Here is a 27,182-nt window from a genome sequence, read left to right on the forward strand (position 1 = left end):
GCCTTCACTCTGCGGTCCAGCTCACCCCAAACCGTCTCGATTGGGTTCAGGTCTGGTGACTGTGGAGGCCAGGTCATCTGGCGTAGCACCCCATCACTCTCCTTCTTGGTCAAATAGCCCTTACACAGCCTTACAAGCCCAATTTTTCGGATGGTTTTTTTCTGTTTTTGCAGCTTAAGGATGGCTTGTTTCACCTGCATGGAGAGCTCCTTTGACCGCATGTTTACTTCACAGCAAAACCTTCCAAATGCAAGCACCACACCTCAGATCAACTCCAGGCCTTTTATCTGCCTAAATGAGAATGACGTAACGAAGGGATTGCCCACACCTGTCCATGAAATAGCCTTGGAGTTAATTGTCCAATTACTTTTGGTCCCTTTTAAAACAGGGTCGCACATGTTACGGAGCTGAAACTCCTAAACCCTTCATCCAATTTTAATGTGGATACCCTCAAATGAAAGCTGAAAGTCTGAACTTCAACTGCATCTGAATTGTTTTGTTTAAAATTCATTGTGGTAATGTCTAGAACCAAAATTAGAAAAATGTTGTCTGTGTCCAAATATATATGGACCTAACTGTATATATATATCATTATACAGTGCACGGTTTGGCTGTATTGGCTTCTTCATTTCACAGTTACATTCTGCCATCTGTTGTTTTTTTTTATGTAACTGCATAAAAAAAACAAAACTTGGTGCCTTTTTATTTATACCTAATTTTATGTTTCTTTAACTCCTTCCTAGCATTTCACATTTTTCACTTGCGGTTTTTTGAAGCGGGCCGTGTATGGATTTTGCTCCATACATTGCAGATACGGTCTGTGTTATACAGATGGCGCCTGCCTTCAGCTGCTGCAGTCGATTTTTCCATTCCAAAAATGTTAAATATACACTGCTAAAAAAAAATAAAGGGAGCACTTAAATAACACATCCTAGATCTGAATGAATGAAATATTCTCATTGAATACTTTGTTCTGTTGAAAGCTGAATGTGCTGACAACAAAATCACACAAAAATCATCAATGGAAATCAAATTTATTAACCAATGGAGGCCTGGATTTGGAATCACCCCCAAAATTAAAGTGGAAAAACACACTACAGGCTGATCCAACTTTGATGTAATGTCCTTAAAACAAGTCACAATGAGGCCCAGTATTGTGTGTGGCCTCCACGTGCCTGTATGACCTCCCTACAACGCCTGGGCATGCTCCTGATGAGGCTGAGTATTGTGTGTGGCCTCCACGTGCCTGTATGACCTCCCTACAACGCCTGGACATGCTCCTGATGAGGCTGAGTATTGTGTGTGGCCTCCACGTGCCTGTATGACCTCCATACAACGCCTGGGCATGCTCCTGATGAGGCTCAGTATTGTGTGTGGCCTCCACGTGCCTGTATGACCTCCATACAACGCCTGGGCATGCTCCTGATGAGGCTGAGTATTGTGTGTGGCCTCCACGTGCCTGTATGACCTCCCTACAACGCCTGGGCATGCTTCTGATGAGGCTCAGTATTGTGTGTGGCCTCCACGTGCCTGTATGACCTCCCTACAACGCCTGGACATGCTCCTGATGAGGCTGAGTATTGTGTGTGGCCTCCACGTGCCTGTATGACCTCCCTACAACGCCTGGACATGCTCCTGATGAGGCTGAGTATTGTGTGTGGCCTCCACGTGCCTGTATGACCTCCCTACAACGCCTGGACATGCTCCTGATGAGGCTGAGTATTGTGTGTGGCCTCCACGTGCCTGTATGACCTCCATACAACGCCTGGGCATGCTCCTGATGAGGCTCAGTATTGTGTGTGGCCTCCACGTGCCTGTATGACCTCCATACAACGCCTGGGCATGCTCCTGATGAGGCTGAGTATTGTGTGTGGCCTCCACGTGCCTGTATGACCTCCCTACAACGCCTGGGCATGCTCCTGATGAGGTTGCGGGTGGTCTTCTGTGGGATCTCCTCCCAGACCTGGACTAAAGCATCCGCCAACTCCTGGACAGTCTGTGGTGCAACGTGACGTTGGTGGATGGAGCGAGACATGATGTCCCAGATGTGCTCAGTCGGATTCAGGTCTGGGGAACGGGCGGGCCAGTCCATAGCTTCAATGCCTTCATCTTGCAGGAACTGCTGACACACTCCAGCCACATGAGGTCTGGCATTGTCCTGCATTAGGAGGAACCCAGGGCCAACCTCACCAGCATATGGTCTCACAAGGGGTCTGAGGATCTCATCTCGGTGCCTAATGGCAGTCAGGCTACCTCTGGCGAGCACATGGAGGGCTGTGCGGTCCTCCAAAGAAATGCTACTCCACACCATTACTGACCCACTGCCAAACCGGTCATGCTGAAGGATGTTGCAGGGAGCAGATTACTCTCCACGGCGTCTCCAGACTCTGTCACGTCTGTCCCATGTGCTCAGTGTGAACCTGCTTTCATCTGTGAAGAGCACAGGGCGCCAGTGGCAACTTTGCCTATCCTGGTGTTCTGTGGCAAATGCCAAGCGTCCTGCATGGTGTTGGGCTGTGAGCACAACCCCCATCTGTGGACGTCGGGCCCTCATACCACCCTGATGGAGTCGGTTTCTAACCATTTGTGCAGACACATGCACATTTGTGGCCTGCTGGAGGTCATTTTGCAGGGCTCTGGCAGTGCTCCACCTGTTCCTCCTTGCACAAAGGCGGAGGTAGCGGTCCTGCTGCTGGGTTGTTGCCCTCCTACGACCCCCTCCACGTCTCCTGGTGCACTGGCCTGTCTCCTGGTAGCGCCTCCAGCCTCTGGACACTACGCTGACAGACACAGCAAATCTTCTTGGCACAGCTCGCATTGATGTGCCATCCTGGATGAGCTGCACTACCTGAGCAACTTCTGTGGGTTGTAGAGTCCGTCTCATGCTACCACGAGTGTGAAAGCACAACCAACATTCAAAAGTGACCAAAACATCAGCCAGAAAGCATTGGTACTGAGATGTGGTCTGTGGTCCCCACCTGCAGAACCGCTCCTTTATTGAGGGGGTCTTAATAATTGCCAATAATTTCCATCTATTGTCTATTCCATTTGCACAACAGCATGTGAAATTGATTGTCAATCAGTGTTGCTTCCTAAGTGGACAGTTTGATTTCACAGAAGTTTGATTTACTTGGAGTTATATTCTGTTGTTTAAGTGTTCCCTTTATTTTTTTGGACAGTGTATAATATGCTCCACATTATTGCCAGTCACAATGCTTCTCAAAAATGCCATTAACAGTGCCTCCATTTCGTTTCTCCAAATCCAGGCCTCCATTGGTTAATAAATGTGATTTCCATTGATGATTTTTGTGTGATTTTGTTGTCAGCACATTCACCTTTGTACAGAACAAAGTATTCAATGAGAAGATTTCATTCATTCAAATCTAGGATGTGTTTTTTTCGTGTTTTCCCTTTATTTTTTTGAGCAGTGTATATACACTGGGGCTGGCACCTTTTATGAAGGCTTTTATGGAGGCACAAAACTCAGAGAAGAGAGTGTGAATCAAAGTACAGAACGTAACAGAGAGGATAGAGCGTGACCCAGAGGATAGAGCGTGACCCAGAGGATAGAGCGTGACCCAGAGGATAAAGCGTGACCCAGAGGATAGAGCTTGATCCAGCGGATAGAGCGTGACCCAGAGGATAGAGCGTGACCCAGAGGATAGAGCGTGACCCAGAGGATAGAGCCTGGCCCAGAGGATAAAGCGTAACCCAGAGGATAGAGCGTGACCCAGAGGATAGAGCGTGACCCAGAGGATAAAGCGTAACCCAGAGGATAGAGCGTGACCCAGAGGATAGAGCGTGACCCAGAGGATAGAACGTAACAGAGAGGATAGAGCGTGACCCAGAGGATAGAGCGTGACCCAGAGGATAGAGCGTGACCCTGAGGATAGAGCGTGACCCAGAGGATAGAGCTTGATCCAGCGGATAGAGCGTGACCCAGAGGATAGAGTGTGACCCAGAGGATAGAGCGTGACCCAGAGGATAGAGCGTGACCCAGAGGATAAAGCGTGACCCAGAGGATAGAGCGTGACCCAGAGGATAGAGCGTGACCCAGAGGATAGAGCGTGACCCAGAGGATAGAGCGTGACCCAGAGGATAGAGCTTGATCCAGCGGATAGAGCGTGACCCAGAAGATAGAGCGTGACCCAGAGGATAGAGCGTGACCCAGAGGATAGAGCGTGACCCAGAGGATAGAGCGTGACCCAGAGGATAGAGCGTGACCCAGAGGATAAAGCGTGACCCAGAGGATAGAGCGTGACCCAGAGGATAGAGCGTGACCCAGAGGATAGAGCGTGACCCAGAGGATAAAGCGTGACCCAGAGGATAGAGCGTGACCCAGAGGATAGAGCGTGACCCAGAGGATAGAGCGTGACCCAGAGGATAAAGCGTGACCCAGAGGATAGAGCGTGACCCAGAGGATAGAGCGTGACCCAGAGGATAGAGCGTGACCCAGAGGATAAAGCGTGACGCAGAGGATAGAGCGTGACCCAGAGGATAGAGCGTGACCCAGAGGATAGAGCGTGACCCAGAGGATAGAGCGTGACCCAGAGGATAGAGCGTGACCCAGAGGATAGAGCTTGATCCAGCGGATAGAGCGTGACCCAGAAGATAGAGCGTGACCCAGAGGATAGAGCGTGACCCAGAGGATAGAGCGTGACCCAGAGGATAGAGCGTGACCCAGAGGATAAAGCGTGACCCAGAGGATAGAGCGTGACCCAGAGGATAGAGCGTGACCCAGAGGATAGAGCGTGACCCAGAGGATAAAGCGTGACCCAGAGGATAGAGCGTGACCCAGAGGATAGAGCGTGACCCAGAGGATAGAGCGTGACCCAGAGGATAAAGCGTGACCCAGAGGATAGAGCGTGACCCAGAGGATAGAGCGTGACCCTGAGGATAGAGCGTGACCCAGAGGATAGAGCGTGACCCAGAGGATAGAGCGTGACCCAGAGGATAGAGCGTGACCCAGAGGATAGAGCGTGACCCAGAGGATAAAGCGTGACGCAGAGGATAGAGCTTGATCCAGCGGATAGAGCGTGACCCAGAGGATAGAGCGTGACCCAGAGGATAGAGCTTGATCCAGCGGATAGAGTGTGACTCAGGGGACGGAGCTTGATCCAGCAGATAGAGCGTGACCCAGAGGATAGAGCTTGATCCAGCGGATAGAGTGTGACTCAGTGGACGGAGCTAGATCCAGCAGATAGAGCATGACCGAGGGGACGGAGCGTGACCCAGAGGATAGAGCCTGACCCAGAGGATAGAGCCTGACCCAGAAGATAGAGCCTGACCCAGAGGATAGAGCGTGACCCAGAGGATAGAGCGTGACCCAGAGGATAGAGCGTGACCCAGAGGATAGAGCGTGACCCAGAGGATAGAGCGTGACCCAGAGGATAGAGCGTGACCCAGAGGATAAAGCGTGACCCAGAGGATAGAGCGTGACCCAGAGGATAGAGCGTGACCCAGAGGATAGAGCGTGACCCAGAGGATAAAGCGTGACGCAGAGGATAGAGCGTGACCCAGAGGATAGAGAGTGACCCAGAGGATAGAGCTTGATCCAGCGGATAGAGCGTGACCCAGAAGATAGAGCCTGACCCAGAGGATAGAGCGTGACCCAGAGGATAGAGCTTGATCCAGCGGATAGAGTGTGACTCAGTGGACGGAGCTAGATCCAGCAGATAGAGCATGACCGAGGGGACGGAGCGTGACCCAGAGGATAGAGCCTGACCCAGAGGATAGAGCCTGACCCAGAAGATAGAGCCTGACCCAGAGGATAGAGCGTGACCCAGAGGATAGAGCTTGATCCAGTGGATAGAGTGTGACCCAGAGGATAGAGCTTGATCCAGTGGATAGAGTGTGACTCAGAGGACGGAGCTAGATCCAGCAGATAGAGCGTGACCGAGGGGACGGAGCGTGACCCAGTGGATGGAGAGTGCACCAGACGATGGAACGTTACCCAGAGGATGAAGGGTGACCTAGAAGTTAAAGCGTGCCCCGCAATTATAAAAAAAAATTGACCCAGAGGAAAAGCATGACCTAGAGAATAAAGATAATAGAGAATAAATGACCCTAAGTATAGAGTGTGACCCAGAGGATAGTCAGATCCAGAAGGTAGAGCCTGACCCAGAGGATAGAGTCCGAGCCAGAGGATAGAGCATTATGGAGACAATAGAGAGATCCAGAGGATAGAGTGTTACCCATAGGAGAGAGCATGACTTGAAGTATAAAGCCAAAGCCAAAGAATAGAGCCTAACCCACAGGATAGAACCAGTTTGACCATAGGATAGAGCCTAATTCCAATTCTAACAAAAAATATGACCTGGATGAAAGAGCCTGACCCAGAAGATAGAGCCTGACCTAGAAGATAGAGTCTGACGCAATGGACAGAGCCTGACCCAGAAGATAGAGCCTGACCCAGAAGATAGAGCCTGACCCAGAAGATAGAGCCTGACCCAGAGGATAGAGCCTGGCCCAGAGGATAGAGCCTGGCCCAGAAGATAGAGCCTGACCCAATGGATAGAGCCTGACCCAGAAGATAGAGCCTGACCCAGAGGATAGAGCCTGACCCAGAAGATAGAGCCTGACCCAGAAGATAGAGCCTGACCCAGAAGATAGAGCCTGGCCCAGAAGATAGAGCCTGACCCAATGGATAGAGCCTGGCCCAGAAGATAGAGCCTGACCCAGAAGATAGAGCCTGACCCAGAAGATAGAGCCTGACCCAATGGATAGCGCCTGACCCAATAGATACAGCGTGAACCTGAGTGTAGGGCAACACAGAGTATACAGCGTGACACAGAATATATAGTGTGCCTATTCCTTTACACCCAGGAGGACACAAGTCGGATTTATAACCATTTATTTATATACATATATTTATATAGTGATAACCTTCATACAATACAGGTAGTCAACTGTCTCACATATAAGTATGGATAACAAAAATATATATATATATATAGCAGTGCCTCTAGTACAACCAATATCAAAAAAATTATTGCTGAAAAGTATGGAAGGAGCTACGATGTACCCGAGCACCTGAGAGAGGGTCCCCAAACCTAACTGGCCTCATCATGGACGAAAAAGGGCGCAAAGTGGGGAGCCAGCCGCCAGCCACCAATCAGATCACTGCTTACATTTTACGCCAGTGGATCTGATTGCTTGCTGTGGTCGTCCAATCCACTTTTTTCCTGCACATCAAGTCCATTCTCTTTGGTAACAGTCCTGAACGTACATAAAACCCTTCTACACATCACCTCTCACGTATCCACTGGATGTCATATTACCTATTGTCTCTCTGCTCAACTTTTGGAGGGTGTAGACGTCTTTCCCTTCCTCAAAGTATTAAAGGAAAGCTCTTTTTTTTTGCACCCATAATTGCCCCCTGATATGCAACAACCATTGATCTCTACTCTATGGCGTTCCCATGGCATGCGGAGGCGTTCTCTGTTCTCCGTTAAGTCACCAGGATATTAGTGGGAATAGTTTTCCTTTAAAGACGACCTGTACTTTACCATAAATGCATTAACCTGGTGTAAATGCCGCTGTTCTCCTGAATCCGGCGTTGTTTTTCTTGTGCTCCTGCGCCTCTCCGTTCCTGAGATACAGCTTTATATATAAATCTAGTCTTGTTATTCAAGTGGGCGTAGTCCTCAACTCTTTCTCTTTGGGCATCTCCCTGAGGACTACACCCACTTGGCTAACAAGACTAGATTTATATATAAAGCTGTATCTCAGGAACGGAGAGGCGCAGGAGCACAAGAAAAACATCACCGGATTCAGGAGAACAGCGGCATTTACATCAAGTACAAAAAAAAAAAAATACATATTTATGGAAAGTGACAATACAGTAGATATATATTATATGAGATCATTAGGGAGAACTCTCCTTTAAATTTCCAAAGCTTTCAAAATATTTTGTTCTTCAGTTTATCTGTTTGTTGTCAGGAAATTAACACTTTCTTGTTTACAACCCATCCTGATCAAATACCACTAAGAGCAGAGATTTCGTCCCATTGTATCCTGTCCACACAATGCTCTATTCTCCTTTCCAAATACATTTTACCAACGCCGATACATTGTCGCTGGTTTGGTTTTCACTGATGATGTGTTTGGCTCACAGAGGATTGTGTGGACTCAATGCCAATGCAGCAAACCCTCAGCTGTGAGAAATATTAGATCTATACAGTTTTTATACCTCAGTATTGAAATGAGAATGTTTTCTTAGACAGCAAGCAGAGATCTTACAAGTATTTTCGAGTCTGCGAGGCAATGGTTGATGGGTTCTTCTTTTCCGTCTTGGGTTGTTTTCTTCCTCAGACATCCTTATTAACTCTTTCTGAACCTGTACATTAACCTCCTGTCCTCCCAGCACTCGCTGGCGAGCCCTGCACCCACCCGCCCCTCAGGCCTCCAGCGTTCCTCTCTCCATGGTGCTGAAGCGGGATGAATAGTGGTCTTGCAGCGCTGTGTATCATCAGGGGAAGCCATAAGGCTCTGGACGGCATGCAGAGGCAACCATCCTCTCCAGTCCTTCTTGTGAACAGGGTGGAGAACCCAAAATCCTCCTTCTATTGGGATTCATCACCTGGGTTTGCACTCTGGGCTTTAAGATTTTTCTCCGCACCCTAAAAAAATAAACGCAGAAATGTTAAGAATTACACACCTGTAACATTACACCCTTCTGTCACCCTGCGGTGGGAGGAGCAGATTCCATGTTAAAAGCTCCTCCATCTTGTCTGTCACCCTGTGGAGGGAGGAGCAGACTCCATGTGACACAGCTCCTCCCTTCTGTCTATCACCCTGTTGATGAAGGGGAAGACTAAATGTCACATCGCTCCTCCTACCTGTGTCACCCTGCAGTGGGAGGTGCATATTCCATGTAACGTAGATCCTCCCTCTTGTCTGTGACACCATGAGTGGGAGGAGCATTCTCTATGTCACATAGCTCCTCCCTCCAATCTGTACCACCCTGTGGTGGGAGTGGCATAATAAAAGCAACATAGCTCCTCCCTCCTATCTGTCACCCTGTGGTGGGTGGGGCATAATGCAAGTAACATAGCTCCTACTTGTCTGCTCCTCCCACCACAGGGTGACACAGACTTCATATCACATAGCTCTTCCCTTCCGGTGTCACCCTGTGGTGGGAGGGGCATAATACAAGTAGCATAGCTCCTCCCTCTTGTCTAGGTCACCCTGTGGTGGGAGGGGAATAATGCAAGTAACATAGCTCCTCCCTCTTGGTGTCACCCTGTGGTGGGAGGGACAGATTCCATGCCACATAGCTCCTCTTTCCTGTGTGTCACCCTGTGGTGGGAGGGGCAGCCTCCATGCCACATAGCTCCTTCTTCCTGTATGTCACCCTATGGTGGGAGGGGCAGTCTCAATGTCACATAGCTCCTTCTTCCTGTGTGTCACCCTATGGTGGGAGGGGCAGTCTCAATGTCACATAGCTCCTCCTTCCTGTGTGTCACCCTATGGTGGGAGGGGCAGACTACATGTCACATAGCTCCTCCCTCCTGACTGTCACCCTGTGGTGGGAGGGGCAGACTCCATGTCACATAGCTCCTCCTTCCTGTGTGTCACCCTATGGTGGGAGGGGCAGACTCCATGTCACATAGCTCCTCCTTCCTGTGTGTCACCCTATGGTGGGAGGGGCAGACTCCATGCCACATAGCTCCTCCTTCCTGTGTGTCACCCTGTGGTGGGAGGAGGAGACTCCATGTCACATAGCTCCTCCTTCCTGTGTGTCACCCTGTGGTGGGAGAGGCAGACTCCATGCCACATAGCTCCTCCTTCCTGTGTGTCACCCTGTGGTGGGAGGGGCAGACTGCATGTCACATAGCTCCTCCTTCCTGTGTGTCACCCTGTGGTGGGAGAGGCAGACTCCATGCCACATAGCTCCTCCTTCCTGTGTGTTACCTTGTGGTGGGAGGGGCAGACTCCATGTCACATAGCTCTTTTTTCCTGTGTGTTACCCTGTGGTGGGAGGGGCAGACTCCATGTCACATAGCTCCTCCTTCCTGTGTGTCACCCTATGGTGGGAGTGGCAGACTCCATGTCACATAGCTCCTCCTTCCTGTGTGTCACCCTATGGTGGGAGGGGCAGACTCCATGTCACATAGCTCCTCCTTCCTGTGTGTCACCCTGTGGTGGGAGAGGCAGACTCCATGCCACATAGCTCCTCCTTCCTGTGTGTCACCCTATGGTGGGAGTGGCAGACTCCATGTCACATAGCTCCTCCTTCCTGTATGTCACCCTGTGGTGGGAGGAGGAGACTCCATGTCACATAGCTCCTCCTTCCTGTGTGTCACCCTGTGGTGGGAGAGGCAGACTCCATGCCACATAGCTCCTCCTTCCTGTGTGTTACCCTGTGGTGGGAGGGGCAGACTCCATGTCACATAGCTCCTCCTTCCTGTGTGTCACCCTGTGGTGGGAGGGGCAGACTCCATGTCACATAGCTCCTCCTTCCTGTGTGTCACCCTGTGGTGGGAGAGGCAGACTCCATGCCACATAGCTCCTCCTTCCTGTGTGTCACCCTGTGGTGGGAGGAGGAGACTCCATGTCACATAGCTCCTCCTTCCTGCGTGTCACCCTGTGGTGGGAGAGGCAGACTCCATGCCACATAGCTCCTCCTTCCTGTGTGTCACCCTGTGGTGGGAGGGGCAGACTGCATGCCACATAGCTCCTCCTTCCTGTGTGTTACCCTGTGGTGGGAGGGGCAGACTCCATGTCACATAGCTCCTCCTTCCTGTGTGTCACCCTGTGGTAGGAGGGGCAGACTCCATGTCACATAGCTTCTCCTTCCTGTGTGTCACCCTGTGGTGGGAGGGGCAGACTCCATGCCACATAGCTCCTCCTTCCTGTGTGTCACCCTGTGGTGGGAGAGGCAGACTCCATGTCACATAGCTCCTCCTTCCTGTATGTCACCCTATGGTGGGAGAGGCAGTCTCAATGTCACATAGCTCCTCCTTCCTGTGTGTCACCCTATGGTGGGAGGGGCAGACTCCATGTCACATAGCTCCTCCTTCCTGCGTGTCACCCTGTGGTGGGAGAGGCAGACTCCATGCCACATAGCTCCTCCTTCCTGTGTGTCACCCTGTGGTGGGAGGGGCAGACTGCATGCCACATAGCTCCTCCTTCCTGTGTGTTACCCTGTGGTGGGAGGGGCAGACTCCATGTCACATAGCTCCTCCTTCCTGTGTGTCACCCTGTGGTAGGAGGGGCAGACTCCATGTCACATAGCTTCTCCTTCCTGTGTGTCACCCTGTGGTGGGAGGGGCAGACTCCATGTCACATAGCTCCTCCTTCCTGTGTGTCACCCTGTGGTGGGAGGGGCAGACTCCATGCCACATAGCTCCTCCTTCCTGTGTGTCACCCTGTGGTGGGAGAGGCAGACTCCATGTCACATAGCTCCTCCTTCCTGTATGTCACCCTATGGTGGGAGGGGCAGTCTCAATGTCACATAGCTCCTCCTTCCTGTGTGTCACCCTATGGTGGGAGGGGCAGACTCCATGTCACATAGCTCCTCCTTCCTGTGTGTCACCCTGTGGTGGGAGGGGCAGACTCCATGTCACATAGCTCCTCCTTCCTGTGTGTCACCCTATGGTGGGAGGGGCAGACTCCATGTCACATAGCTCCTCCTTCCTGTGTGTCACCCTATGGTGGGAGTGGCAGACTCCATGTCACATAGCTCCTCCTTCCTGTGTCACCCTGTGGTGGGAGGGGCAGACTGCATGTCACATAGCTCCTCCTTCCTGTGTGTCACCCTGTGGTGGGAGAGGCAGACTCCATGCCACATAGCTCCTCCTTCCTGTGTGTTACCTTGTGGTGGGAGGGGCAGACTCCATGCCACATAGCTCCTCCTTCCTGTGTGTCACCCTGTGGTGGGAGGAGGAGACTCCATGTCACATAGCTCCTCCTTCCTGTGTGTCACCCTGTGGTGGGAGAGGCAGACTCCATGCCACATAGCTCCTCCTTCCTGTGTGTCACCCTGTGGTGGGAGGGGCAGACTGCATGTCACATAGCTCCTCCTTCCTGTGTGTCACCCTGTGGTGGGAGAGGCAGACTCCATGCCACATAGCTCCTCCTTCCTGTGTGTCACCCTATGGTGGGAGGGGCAGACTCCATGTCACATAGCTCTTTTTTCCTGTGTGTTACCCTGTGGTGGGAGGGGCAGACTCCATGTCACATAGCTCCTCCTTCCTGTGTGTCACCCTATGGTGGGAGTGGCAGACTCCATGTCACATAGCTCCTCCTTCCTGTGTGTCACCCTATGGTGGGAGGGGCAGACTCCATGTCACATAGCTCCTCCTTCCTGTGTGTCACCCTGTGGTGGGAGAGGCAGACTCCATGCCACATAGCTCCTCCTTCCTGTGTGTCACCCTGTGGTGGGAGGAGGAGACTCCATGTCACATAGCTCCTCCTTCCTGTGTGTCACCCTGTGGTGGGAGAGGCAGACTCCATGCCACATAGCTCCTCCTTCCTGTGTGTTACCCTGTGGTGGGAGGGGCAGACTCCATGTCACATAGCTCCTCCTTCCTGTGTGTCACCCTGTGGTGGGAGGGGCAGACTCCATGTCACATAGCTCCTCCTTCCTGTGTGTCACCCTGTGGTGGGAGAGGCAGACTCCATGCCACATAGCTCCTCCTTCCTGTGTGTCACCCTGTGGTGGGAGGAGGAGACTCCATGTCACATAGCTCCTCCTTCCTGCGTGTCACCCTGTGGTGGGAGAGGCAGACTCCATGCCACATAGCTCCTCCTTCCTGTGTGTCACCCTGTGGTGGGAGGGGCAGACTGCATGCCACATAGCTCCTCCTTCCTGTGTGTTACCCTGTGGTGGGAGGGGCAGACTCCATGTCACATAGCTCCTCCTTCCTGTGTGTCACCCTGTGGTAGGAGGGGCAGACTCCATGTCACATAGCTTCTCCTTCCTGTGTGTCACCCTGTGGTGGGAGGGGCAGACTCCATGTCACATAGCTCCTCCTTCCTGTGTGTCACCCTGTGGTGGGAGGGGCAGACTCCATGCCACATAGCTCCTCCTTCCTGTGTGTCACCCTGTGGTGGGAGGGGCAGTCTCAATGTCACATAGCTCCTCCTTCCTGTGTGTCACCCTATGGTGGGAGGGGCAGACTCCATGTCACATAGCTCCTCCTTCCTGTGTGTCACCCTGTGGTAGGAGGGGCAGACTCCATGTCACATAGCTCCTCCTTCCTGTATGTCACCCTATGGTGGGAGGGGCAGTCTCAATGTCACATAGCTCCTCCTTCCTGTGTGTCACCCTATGGTGGGAGGGGCAGACTCCATGTCACATAGCTCCTCCTTCCTGTGTGTCACCCTGTGGTGGGAGGGGCAGACTCCATGTCACATAGCTCCTCCTTCCTGCGTGTCACCCTGTGGTGGGAGAGGCAGACTCCATGCCACATAGCTCCTCCTTCCTGTGTGTCACCCTGTGGTGGGAGGGGCAGACTGCATGCCACATAGCTCCTTCTTCCTGTGTGTTACCCTGTGGTGGGAGGGGCAGACTCCATGTCACATAGCTCCTCCTTCCTGTGTGTCACCCTGTGGTAGGAGGGGCAGACTCCATGTCACATAGCTTCTCCTTCCTGTGTGTCACCCTGTGGTGGGAGGGGCAGACTCCATGTCACATAGCTCCTCCTTCCTGTGTGTCACCCTGTGGTGGGAGGGGCAGACTCCATGCCACATAGCTCCTCCTTCCTGTGTGTCACCCTGTGGTGGGAGAGGCAGACTCCATGTCACATAGCTCCTCCTTCCTGTATGTCACCCTATGGTGGGAGGGGCAGTCTCAATGTCACATAGCTCCTCCTTCCTGTGTGTCACCCTATGGTGGGAGGGGCAGACTCCATGTCACATAGCTCCTCCTTCCTGTGTGTCACCCTGTGGTGGGAGGGGCAGACTCCATGTCACATAGCTCCTCCTTCCTGTGTGTCACCCTATGGTGGGAGGGGCAGACTCCATGTCACATAGCTCCTCCTTCCTGTGTGTCACCCTATGGTGGGAGTGGCAGACTCCATGTCACATAGCTCCTCCTTCCTGTGTGTCACCCTATGGTGCGAGGGGCAGACTCCATGTCACATAGCTCCTCCTTCCTGTGTGTCACCCTGTGGTGGGAGGGGCAGACTCCATGCCACATAGCTCCTCCTTCCTGTGTGTCACCCTGTGGTGGGAGAGGCAGACTCCATGTCACATAGCTACTCCTTCCTGTATGTCACCCTATGGTGGGAGGGGCAGTCTCAATGTCACATAGCTCCTCCTTCCTGTGTGTCACCCTGTGGTGGGAGGAGGAGACTCCATGTCACATAGCTCCTCCTTCCTGTGTGTCACCCTGTGGTGGGAGGAGGAGACTCCATGTCACATAGCTCCTCCTTCCTGTGTGTCACCCTGTGGTGGGAGAGGCAGACTCCATGCCACATAGCTCCTCCTTCCTGTGTGTCACCCTGTGGTGGGAGGGGCAGACTGCATGCCACATAGCTCCTCCTTCCTGTGTGTTACCCTGTGGTGGGAGGGGCAGACTCCATGTCACATAGCTCTTTTTTCCTGTGTGTTACCCTGTGGTGGGAGGGGCAGACTCCATGTCACATAGCTCCTCCTTCCTGTGTGTCACCCTGTGGTGGGAGTGGCAGACTCCATGTCACATAGCTCCTCCCTCTTGATTGTCACCCTGTGGTGGAAGGGGCAGACTCCATGTCACATAGCTCCTCCCTCTTGATTGTCACCCTGTGGTGGAAGGGGCAGACTCCATGTCACATAGCTCCTCCCTCTTGATTGTCACCCTGTGGTGGAAGGGGCAGACTCCAAGTCACATCGCTCCTCCTTCCTGTGTGTCACCCTGTGGTGGGAGGAGCTGACTTCACGTCACATAGCTCCTCCCTCTTGACTATGTTACCCTGTGGTGGGAGGAGCAGACTCCATGTCACATAGCTCCTCCTTCCTGTGTGTCACCCTATGGAGGGAGGAGCATATTCCATGACACATGGCTCTTCCTCCCTCTTGTCTGTGGCACCCTGTGGTGGGAGAGGCCGATTCCATGTCACCCTATGGTGGGAGGGGCATATTCCATGACTCATAGCTCCTCCGTCTTGTCTGTTTCTCCCTGTGGTGGGAGGGGCAGACTCCTGCATAAATGGCTGTGTTCCACAGTGCAACCAATCAGATCTCAAACACGTGGCCCATTGTCTGAAGCAACAAACAATAGAGTAATCGGATGATGGTGTTCGCGGTTCCCCTGTCGGACGCTACTCACCTCGGCAGAGGACTTGGCGCTGTGAGCGTAGAGAAGCATCGCTATATCGTTCTGCCCAGCTTCCAGCGCAATAGACAGAGCTGTGCTCCCATCCTAACACAGAGACAGGCAGCCATTATACTCAGCGCACGTGTTATTGGGGGTCCCACCTGGGGGTCCACCTCTTTGATGACTTACATTATCTGTGAGCGCCACATCGCAGGTAGGAACGGCCAGTAGGAGGCTGATGATATCCACATGTCCGTGTTCACACGCGCACATGAGCGCTGTGGAGCCGTCGTGATCCTGCACGTTTACATCCGCCCCGCACTGCAGAAGAGCGCGCACCACGTCCAGACGCCCGTGACTGACCGCCAGCATCAGAGCCGTTTGTCCTGCCTGAAAAAAAGCAAATATAAACCATTCTAGGGCGAGTATAGGGCCCCTAGGGGGTGATATTCAGTATTCCAGGGCTAATATCCCCTATTCTTCCATTTTCTCATGTCTATGGGAGCTCCCATTGAACTCAATAATAAATCCACCTTCAGAGAGCTCCCCCTAGTGGTGTCTAGTGGTAGCTAGAATTTTGTCATTTAACTCATTGAAGTTCAATTAAAAATTAAAGCTGAAATGACAGGTGACTTTTCAGAATGAGTTGTCGTGTGTCCATGAAGAATAACGCTATTTCTGGACGTTTTATGACTTGTATCCTGCACTTTTCACCCATTTTCCCATCTTCAGGCTTCATTTCTAAATTTCAATCGTCTCTCACCCAGTTGAAGGAAACCGACACACACAGACATAAGGGATTCCTGCTCTCCTGTCTCTATAGAGTAAATGTTTAGAAGCAGCAGCAGCGTGGAGGACATTATACTGTAGTACTAAGTAGTGTATCTGTGAATCCAGCTTTGGGTGAGATAAACCCTTACTAGAAATCTATCTGTGTCTGTTGCTCTCCCAGAGAATTCATCCTTCCTTCTTCCTCTCCAAAGACTTGATCCCTCATGGAGTTGTCAATCTGTCTTGGCCAAAAGGGGTTTTCAAAAATGTTCAGGGTAAACAATTAGTTCAGGAGGGAGAGGAGAGGAAGTGGCTCATAAGTGGAGAAAGAAGGATATTTGTCTAATAAGATATATTACAATATCTATTTCTGGGAATTCTGGGTGACAAGTAACATGGCTGCCTTTACAATGTACACAGGGGCTGTCACCCACCTTGCCCGGATTTCTGAATGGCCTTTCTATACGTACACACCTGGCTGGCTCTGCAGTTAACGTCTCCAAGGCGCAACATCTGCGTGACTGTCTCTATGTCTTCATTGGAGCGGAAAGCTGCCAGAGCTGTGAGCATGAGGGGAGTGAATCCGGCCTTATTCTGTCTGTTCACATCACACAGGCCTGGAGGGAAAGAGTGAAGTAGAGGAGGGGTAAGAGACGGCAGCACGGAGGGTTTGACGTTTACAATGAGATTCGGAAAGGATGGGAAGTATTGGAACAGACGGCTTGTAGGGTGATAGTCAATTGGGTGATGTAGAAGGATAATTAAAGGGAACAACACTGATCTCACGAGAAATGCTTAAAACACTTAAAATAAATATGTCCATTTTATTATAAAAGTCCTGTAAAATAAAACGGATCCCAGGGTTTTATTACTAGTAAGTGTTCATTATACAGCAGTACTGAGTAGTGTAGCTGTGAATTCAGCTCTGCGGTGAGTTTAATGCTGGTAAGTGTTCATTATACAGCAGTACTAAGTAGTGTAGCTGTGAATAAACAGCAGTATTGAGTAGTCTACTTGTGAGTCCAGCTCTGGGGTGAGTTTCCTGCTAGTAAGTATTCATTACACAGCAGTACTGAGTAGTGTAGCTGTGAATACAGCTCTGGAATGCGTCTCCTGCTAGTTAATTTTCATTATACAGCGGTACTGAGTAGTGTAGCTGTGAATTCAGCTCCGGGGTGAGTTTAATGCTGGTAAGTCTTCATTATACAGCAGTACTAAGTAGTGTAGCTGTGAACGTACAGCAGTATTGAGTAGTGTAGCTGTGAATCCAGCTCTGGGTGAATTTCCTGGTAATAAGTGTTCATTACACAGCAGTACTAAGTAGTGTAGCTGTGAATAAACAGCAGTATTGAGTTGTCTACTTGTGAGTCCAGCTCTGGGGTGAGTTTCCTGCTAGTAAGTATTCATTACACAGCAGTACCGAGTAGTGTAGCTCTGAATACAGCTCTGGAATGCGTCTCCTGCTAGTTAATTTTCATTATACAGTGGTACTGAGTAGTGTAGCTGTGAATTCAGCTCCGGGGTGAGTTTAATGCTGGTAAGTGTTCATTATACAGCAGTACTAAGTAGTGTAGCTGTGAACGTACAGCAGTATTGAGTAGTGTAGCTGTGAATCCAGCTCTGGGTGAATTTCCTGGTAATAAGTGTTCATTACACAGCAGTACTGAGTAGTGTAGCTGTGAATACAGCTCTGGAGTGAGTCTCATGCTAGTAAGTGTTCATTACACAGCAGTACTGAGTAGTGTAGCTGTGAATACAGCTCTGGAGTGAGTCTCATGCTAGCTAATTTTCAGTATACAGCAGTACTAAGTAGTGTAGCTGTGAAGGTACAGCAGTATTGAGTTGTGTAGCTGTGAATCCAGCTCTGAGTGAATTTCCTTGTAATAAGTGTTCATTACACAGCAGTACTAAGTAGTGTAGCTGTGAATACAGCTCTGGAGTGAGTCTCCTGCTACCTAATTTTCATTATACAGCAGTACTAAATAGTGTAGATGTGAATGTACAGCAGTATTGAGTAGTGTAGCAGTGAATCCAGCTCTGGGTGAGTTTCCTGGTAATAAGTGTTTACTACACAGCAGTACTGAGTAGTGGAGCTGTGAATTCAGCTTTGGGGTGAGTTTAATGCTAGTAAGTGTTCATTACACAGCAGTACTAAGTAGTGTAGCTGTGAATGTACAGCAGTATTGAGTAGTTTAGCTGTGAATCCAGCTCTGGGTGAGCTTCCTGCTAGTAGGTGTTCATTACACAGCAGTATCCAGTAGTGTATCTGTGAATCCAGCTCTGGGTGAGTTTCCTGCTAGTAGGTGTTCATTACACAGCAGTATCCAGTAGTGTATCTGTGAATCCAGCTCTGGGTGAGTTTCCTGCTAGTAGGTGTTCATTACACAGCAGTATCCAGTAGTGTATCTGTGAATCCAGCTCTGGGTGAGTTTCCTGCTAGTAGGTGTTCATTACACAGCAGTATCCAGTAGTGTATCTGTGAATCCAGCTCTGGGTGAGTTTCCTGCTAGTAAGTATTCATTACACAGCAGTACTGAGTAGTGTAGCTGTAAATCTAGCTCTGTGTGAGTTTTCTGCTAGTATGTGTTCAATTCCTCTGCCGAAACAATGGCTGTCTAAGTAATGGGTCCTACATAGTCAAAGTAGGAATGACTGTGAGCCACATAGCAGTCGATGGTACTTTTCTCTAGGCACTCTTCTGGTTGCTTCACTGACTGGCATGTTTGTACAGGCACTATTATTGTTGTAGCAATCTCCTATGGCCAGTGCTGTGTGAATAGGACTATGTTATATCAAGTGCTTCTGAGTATCCCGATTGGCAGATAATCATTATTGCCCCCCCAAATGGTACTTAGCTGGACACCTCCATAATGTCAGAGGTGTAGTGTGAATCTCCTGTGCCCCATCTGTAAATACCCATAAAATGACATCTTTATGAGCAGGACCAATCTTTATGCTCGAGATCTCAGAACTATTGGATCTCATTCTCTCAAGCTAAGTTGGTTTCTCGACTGGGAAATACAAGATCCTTTAATGGCATTATTGAAAGAGGTCACCAGGTCAAAAGTGGCCATTTTCTGCTCCTATTTTATTCCCGCTGCTCCCCTCAGTCTTCAGGTTTTGTTTTTTCATAATCCGCCATACGGTTCTGGAGGTATGGACCTATTTAGTGCTAATTTTTAATGGTCTTTAGACGGGGGTGTGGCTTACAGTTCCTTGGGGGCGTGGCTTTAGGCTGTCCCTCTGTCAGCCACGCCCCCTTGTAAAGACCATGAAAAATTAGCAACTAATATAAAAAAAAAGGTCCATATCTCTGGAACAGTATGGTGGATTTAAAAAAAAAATATAAACTTGGCATACTCAGGGGAAGAGCGGGAATAAAATAAGACCAAAAACTGCCCCCTTTTGACCTGGTGACAGGTCCTCTTTAAAGGCTTTTCCCTTCTTCCCTAACCCTTCCCTGTAATTTTAACTATTTACTGCTAAGTTGACCTTTAAGAATGACAAACCCAGTAAGGAATATGTGTGATCTTACCAGTATCAAGGAGCTGCTGGACCACAATGAAGTTGGACTGGGACACGGCATAGTGGACAGCGGTGTTCCCTTTAGGGTCGGCCATGTTTACGATGACTTCCAGGAGACGTGGAGACATAGCGCGGAAGACATTTAAGTGATGGCGGATGATGGCGGGCTCCACCTCCTTCTGTCTGAAGATTTTCATCCATTCCTTCATAATAGCTTCATGTGCTGCTGCCTGAACACATCACAGAAGACGTGTTACTATGTGATCTGCGACCTGCCGGTGTAATACTACAAGTCCCAGGAGAACACGACCGACTGTTCTGCAGATTTCACAGCATGCTGGGAGTTGTAGTATCACAATAAGCTGCTGATTTAGGCCATTGGATGTGCATTTCCATCTGCTGAGGCTGAATGTTTCTAGCTGGGACTTTTAGTTCCACCATGTATAGTAAGGCATTGCTTAGTTAAAGTTGACAACTGACTTTCTCTCAGAGACTCAATAATGGAAATCAACCCATAAATGAATGTCTATATTTTTTTATTGTATGTAGAATAATTTTTTTTTAATTGCATAGTAGTGTTAGTTTATTTTTTTTTCTTAACCCCTGCATGGACCTAAAACTGAATTAATGAAGTTCAGACTACCTGCAGCCACCACTAGAGGGAGCTCAGGAGCTAAATGCAAACAGTTCATAAATTTTACATTAATAAGACAGTGTGCAGTGAGCTCCCTCTAGTGGAGGCTGCTGGGGATCAGAATTGTAGCTTTTTATTCTATGATATTTTTTTATTTCCCTCTTACCGTCTCTTCTTCTGTAAGGGCAGCAGGATCGTCCAGATATTTCTGCAGAGCGACGCAGCCCGAGATCAGGACGTTACTGAGCTCCACCCTGTGTCAAGACATAATGGAGACCGAGATGGAAGACTGGCAAGGACATAGCTATTGGGCACGGAGGATGGGGCCAACCTTATCCCCATATCTTATTATAGGACCACTAAATCTACAATTAGGGCTAGTAACAGATCTGCACTAGTGTTACCTGGGGACAGGACTAGTAGGGGCCGGGCTGCTCGCCGGGTCCTCTGGGGCTTGGCGCTTCTCAGTATCTTTTGGCTGGCCGCTGGATGGGAGTGGTACTTGTACGTCAGTCTGGGCCGCACTAAGCCCCTCACTGGCCTCATGATATTCACTCTCCGTGCTTTCACTGTCAGACGGATTCTCCATAGTTCCAGAATCTTCAGATGACGCCGCATCCATTCTACAAGAAATGTACAAGTTATAACATAGCCTGAAAGTGATTCTCCTTAATCGTGATCCAAGCTCCTGTTTCTGCTATAGAGCTGCAAATCCCCTGTGTAGGTTTAGATTTATGATATCCCAGTTGCCTGTTGCCGCCACTAGAGGGAGCTCACTGCATACTCAGCTAATATTGATGTGTTCAGTAAGCTAGCATGCTCCCTCTAGTGGTGACTGCAGGCAGGTATGCTGGGGAATTAGAGCTCTGATCACTATCAAGTACTTTAATCCTTTTATAATAAGGAAAAAATAATCTATGGGGCCATATAGTTACCTAATCATGAGATTATTAGATAACGGATTAAATAAATTGCACTGTAATAATTTCCAATTGGCGAGACGCTGACCACGTCCTCTGAGGACTTTATAATGGGGGCCACAAAATTTGTATTCACTCTTCTGGTACTTACTCTCCATTAATCCCAGAGAACTGAGATTTTGTCTCCTGTTCTTCCTGAGCGATGCCTTTCTCCGAAAATTCTGAAAAATATCGTAGAAGACAAAATTGTCAGCAAAAAATTTCCATTGTGGCCACTAGATGGCAGTGTCACACAGTGATAAATCCAGAGGGCGGCGCGGCAGTGCTGGAGAGGTAGATACTGTATATGATGATAGGCTGCATTGTGTATGAGGGGCATGTGGATGCAGTCTACAATGGGGGTATACAGCTGCACTTGGGGGCACAAGTATATTGCAAGATAGCATGGCTGCACTTTGTTTGGGGGAAATGGCGGTACTAAATATGGATGGCGCGTGGCTGCACTTGGTATGTACCTGACACTATATATGAGATTCACACATCATCTGCATTTAAGACCCACATAAAGCCGTGAGATGGTCTTTAGCAAATGGCCATCTAAACCAACTGACTTTGTCTCAGAGATTCAGTAATGAAAATCAACCATAAAATAAATGACTATATTTTTTTTTCATTGCGAGTAAAATCATTTCTTTTAACTGCATAGTAGCGGTAGTTTATTTTTTTTCTTACCCCCTGCATAGATCTATAACTGAAGAAATGAAGTTCAGGCTGCCTGCAGCCACCACCAGAGGGAGCTCAGGAGCTAAATGCATACTGTTCATAGCACTGTGTGCAGTGAGCTCCCTCTAGTGGAGGCTGCGGGGAAACAGAATTGTAGCTTATTATTCTATGCTATTTCAAGCTTCTATTTCAATAAAGATATATTAAAGGGAACCTGTCATATGATTAAAGCTGCCCCAACCACTTGTACCATAAGTCAGAGTCTTACTGTGTTAAACATACTTTGAAAAGCCAGCCGGGGTGTATGGGCCCGATGCATTATAGCATTTTTTATCTAGTTTTTGGTGGTTTTTTTTGTTTAATTATACATTTTTTTACCTTCTCCATTGTGGACATGTTATTTGCTTCCTAGATGTTTGCAACCGATTCATAAACTGCAACTTTTTAAAAAGTCTCTAAATTTTTTCGCACCTGAAATTTTTGATGGAACATTTGAGAGGCACCTGCGAGTTTTTTCTTTAAAAAGGTGCAAAAATAATAATAAATAAATAAATGAGGAACATGTTAGATTTTGAGCAAAATTCATGACCAGCGTGAGCTAGTTTGGAGAACTTGGCGTCAAAAAAAGTCAATGAATACCACAAAACAAAGAGTGAAAAGTGACTTAAAATGACAAAAAAACAACACAACTGATGAATCGGGCCCTACGTGTCTCGGCTGACTAGTCCGATGCAGGTTCCTGGTGGCTTCTTCCCGCATCAATCTCCTAGACTGACTGGTCTATCCGTATGTGTGCTTTTAGGGATAGGCTTGTCAGTTAAAGGGATCAGGGTAGGGAGAAGCCATGCGGGACCTACCTTGGCTAGTCAGCCTAGATCAGGGATGGCAAACTCAAATACACAGAGGGCCAAAATTATAAACTTGGACAAAGTCGTGGGCCAACCAGAATACAGTATAATGGGCCCCACATAGTCCTCCATACAGTATAATGGGCCCCACATAGACCTCTATACAGTATAATGGCCCCACATAGTCCTCCATACAGAATAATGGGCCCCACATAGTCCTCCATACAGAATAATGGCCCCACATAGTGCTCCATACAGAATAATGGGCCCCACATAGTCCTCCATACAGAATAATGGGCCCCACATAATCCTCCATACAGTATAATGGGCCTCACATAGTGCTCCATACAGTATAATGGGCCCCACATAGTGCTACATACAGTATAATGGCCCCACATAGTCTTCCATACAGAATAATGGGCCTCACATAGTCCTCCATACAGTATAATTGGACCCACATAGTCCTCCATACAGAATAATGGGCCCCACATAGTCCTCCATACAGAATAAAGGGACCCACATAGTCCTCCATACAGTATAATGGCCCCACATAGTCTTCCATACAGTATAATTGGACCCACATAGTCCTCCATACAGTATAATGGGCCCCACATAGTCCTCCATGCAAAATAATGGGCCCCACATCGTCCTTCATACAGTGTAATTGGACCCACATAGTCCTCCATACAGAATAATGGGCCCCACATAGTCCTCCATACAGAATAAAGGGACCCACATAGTCCTCTATACAGTATAATGGCCCCACATAGTCCTCCATACAGTATAATTGGACCCACATAGTCCTCCATACAGTATAATGGGCCCCACATAGTCCTCCATACAGAATAATGGCCCCACATAGTCCTCCATACAGTATAATTGGACCCACATAGTCCTCCATACAGTATAATGGGCCCCACATAGTCCTCCATGCAAAATAATGGCCCCACATCGTCCTTCATACAGTGTAATTGGACCCACATAGTCCTCCATACAGTATAATGGGCACCACATAGTCCTCTATACAGAATAATGGACCCACATAATCCTCCATACAGAATAAAGGGACCCACATAGTCCTCTATACAGTATAATGGGCCCACATAGTCCTCCATACAGTATAATTGGACCCACATAGTCCTCCATACAGTATAATGGGCCCCACATAGTCCTCCATACAGAATAATGGCCCCGCATAGTCCTCCATACAGTATAATTGGACCCACATAGTCCTCCATATAGTATAATGAGCCTCACATAGTCCTCCATGCAAAATAATGGCCCCACATCGTCCTTCATACAGTGTAATTGGACCCACATAGTCCTCCATACAGTATAATGGGCACCACATAGTCCTCTATACAGAATAATGGACCCACATAATCCTCCATACAGAATAAAGGGACCCACATAGTCCTCTATACAGTATAATGGCCCCACATAGTCCCCCATACAGTATAATTGGACCCACATAGTCCTCCATACAGTATATTGGGCCCCACATAGTCCTCCATACAGAATAATGGCCCCACATAGTCCTCCATACAGTATAATTGGACCCACATAGTCCTCCATACAGTATAATGGGCCCCACATAGTCCTCCATGCAAAATAATGGCCCCACATCGTCCTTCATACAGTGTAATTGGACCCACATAGTCCTCCATACAGTATAATGGGCACCACATAGTCCTCCATACAGTATAATGGGCCCCACATAGTCCTCCATGCAAAATAATGGGCCCCACATCGTTCTTCATACAGTGTAATTGGACCCACATAGTCCTCCATACAGAATAATGGGCCCCACATAGTCCTCCATACAGAATAATGGGCCCCACATAGTGCCCCATACAGTATAATGGCCCCACATAATCCTCCATACAGAATAAAGGGACCCACATAGTCCTCTATACAGTATAATGGCCCCACATAGTCCTCCATACAGTGTAATTGGACCGACATAGTCCTCCATACAGTATAATGGGCACCACATAGTCCTCTATACAGAATAATGGCCCCACATAGTCCTCCATACAGTATAATGGCCCCACATAGTCCTCCATACAGAATAATGGGCCCCACATAGTCCCCCATACAGAATAATGGACCCACATAGTCCTCCATACAGAATAATGGGCCGCACATAGTCCTCTATACAGAATAATGGCCCCACAAGGGTGTTGGTTTTGGTGTCGCGGGCCAAATAAAACCACCCTGCGGGCCAGATTGGGCCCACGAGCCAGAATTTGACATGTGTGGCCTAGATGCAGAGGCCTTGACCGGCCTTTCTAAGTGTGTTTTTCTGACATACATGGCTGCAATAACACAGTCAGTCTCGAATCCATTGTGCCAGATGACAGGTTCTCTTTAAAAAACACACAGCAAAGGATCTTAGCCCTAAAAAACACATGGATGAACCATGCTGCCCTCACAAGAATGTAATTAAATCCATAGATAATGAGATGAATCCTTCTTGACGTTAGTTAGATTGATAGATAGCTCTTGACCACGTTACCTGTGCCATCTTCTTTCCTGGGCGCTGAACCATCCCCAGTTATATCTGCTCTTTGAATGTTCTGGTTGACAATAAGACAAGGAGATGGCTCTTCTTTTTCATTGCCCGAATCAAGCTCTGAAGACAGAGAAGCAAAGGCGTCAATATCATTTCATAGAAAGTAGGGGTCTATGAGCATCATGAAAAAGAGGCCTCTTGGGAGGGCATGGCTTAAGATGTGCCATTGTATGCCAATTTGTGTAGCAAAAATTGGTCTAAAAGTTGGCCAACCAAGAGGCCAAAGACAAGACTTTTTGTTGCCCATAGAGAAGTCACAAATACAATCCACCACTCACCTTTCTTCTCCCCACTGCTTTGACCAGTGATGCTGATCTTCTTGACCAAATGGACATGGACAGAAGGTCCGGTTGAAGTAAAAAGTGGTTTATCCATCACTTCCCGGCTCTTGTAGACTCTTTCCTCTTCTTCTCTAGTTTTTATTATGGCTACTCCTCTACCTTCCAGATCTCGTGACCTTTGAGGATGGACTCCAGGTCCAACCTCAGTGCTGGAGACAACCTCACTTCCTCGTTCCACCCTTGCAACCTTCACTGCATCGGCTCTCACATCTTCTTTCTTTTCTCTCTTTAACGTGTCATCGCCTCTGGACGACGCTCGCTCGGCCTCCTCTAGTTTGCGGTTGGCGTTTTGAACCTCGGTCAATGCCCGATTAAGCTGCCGTTCCAACACTGCCACTTTGGCTGATAGCGCCTGGACTAGAAGCTTTTGTTTGTCCGCCTCTAGCTGTCTAGATGGTCCATGAGGGATGAAGTCAACTTCTCTCACCCAAACTCCAACACTACAAAATTTCTTAACGGGTCTCCCATTGGAAGCCAAACACTCTTTCTTGGCTTCTGTTTCCAAATAGTCCTTTCGCTCTCCTGACTCTTTCTTGTCCTCTCCTTCAGTTTCTTCATCACGTGCTTTCTTATCTTCTCCTGTTCCAACCTCATTTCTTCCATCCTTCAACTCTTCTTCTGGAATTTCGATGTACAGTTCTCCTCTGGTCCTGCTTTTAGTGATTCCTCCCGGGTGTCCTAGATATTTCTGGCTCTTGAGTTGGACACTGAGCTGACGTTTTTCCTCCTGGAGCACCGAAATTTTCACTTGAAGGACTGGAATCATCTTAACCTGCTCTTCCAGTTGACGTAATCTCTTCAGGGCCACGGCCATTTGCTCTCGCACATGTTGAAGGTGGACCGGAGTTGGAGACACTGGTGTAGACATCCCAGAACTTAGTGGAGTAAAAGAAGACAGCTGCTGACAGGAGGACGAAGAGGGAAGACGAGAGAGAGATGGAGTCGAAATGGAGCTGGAGGACCGGCATCCAAGACTGAGTGGACGAGACTGTCCAGCTTCCAGCTTCTTGCTTGCATCCAGCAGGGTTTTCTCAACCCTGGGATTGAAGCTGCTTGAGGTTTGAGATCCACTCCTAACTTCATATGCTGGGTAAAAGCCTCTGCCACAATAGGAGTAAGATGAATGACGACTGCAAAACAAAACCCAAAAGTCAGATCCAAAACATCTGAGATCAGACTTAAGTGTCAATCTATGTGTAAGCAGAAGAGTACCTGTCATTGCTGGCATTGGAGCAGAGAGATTCAGTAGATGTCCACCATGATCCAGTATATCCGGGTCCTCTGGGTAACGATCCAAACCGAGGTCTGCGGCTGACCGGCACTCGTTTAATGGTGTGCCCTTTTTCTATATCATCAACATATTTTAGGAAGTCTAGATCCAGTCGGTATCCGTATGGCGTCTCCACAGAATATGGTGCTGCAGGCTCTTTCATGGCAGAAAAAGAATTTGGAACAGATTTACCTGGAAAATAAAAATTGCGGCAAATTATATTGTAAAAATAGCAGTTATATTTTTGTACCTTATATATATTGTATTATAGTAGTTATATTCTTGTACATAGGAGCTGTATTATAGTAGTTATATTCTTGTACATAAGGGA

At 48.7% G+C, this 27,182-nt stretch overlaps 1 protein-coding gene across 2 annotated transcripts in view; it reads right to left on the reverse strand.

The window, feature by feature from the left end:
- Positions 1–7,655: 7,655 nt before the first annotated feature.
- KANK2 (KN motif and ankyrin repeat domains 2) overlaps positions 7,656–27,182 on the reverse strand; it is a 121,917-nt gene continuing 102,390 nt past the window's right edge. For both annotated transcript variants that reach the window (XM_073654221.1, XM_073654222.1), the window contains 11 exons: positions 26,794–27,043; positions 25,519–26,711; positions 25,184–25,300; positions 21,246–21,315; positions 20,579–20,797; positions 20,341–20,428; positions 19,551–19,770; positions 16,490–16,632; positions 15,434–15,634; positions 15,257–15,349; positions 7,656–8,621 (listed from right to left, as the gene is read on the reverse strand). In XM_073654221.1, coding sequence (XP_073510322.1) covers positions 8,565–8,621; positions 15,257–15,349; positions 15,434–15,634; positions 16,490–16,632; positions 19,551–19,770; positions 20,341–20,428; positions 20,579–20,797; positions 21,246–21,315; positions 25,184–25,300; positions 25,519–26,711; positions 26,794–27,043 — 2,651 coding nt within the window. In that variant the 3' untranslated portion in view covers positions 7,656–8,564. The remainder of the gene's footprint in view (positions 8,622–15,256; positions 15,350–15,433; positions 15,635–16,489; positions 16,633–19,550; positions 19,771–20,340; positions 20,429–20,578; positions 20,798–21,245; positions 21,316–25,183; positions 25,301–25,518; positions 26,712–26,793; positions 27,044–27,182) is intronic.

The sequence above is a fragment of the Phyllobates terribilis genome, unplaced genomic scaffold (assembly GCF_046119375.1).
Source record: "Phyllobates terribilis strain yellow unplaced genomic scaffold, ASM4611937v1 Scaffold_11__3_contigs__length_659146591, whole genome shotgun sequence".
In the NCBI taxonomy this organism is placed as follows: domain Eukaryota; kingdom Metazoa; phylum Chordata; class Amphibia; order Anura; family Dendrobatidae; genus Phyllobates; species Phyllobates terribilis.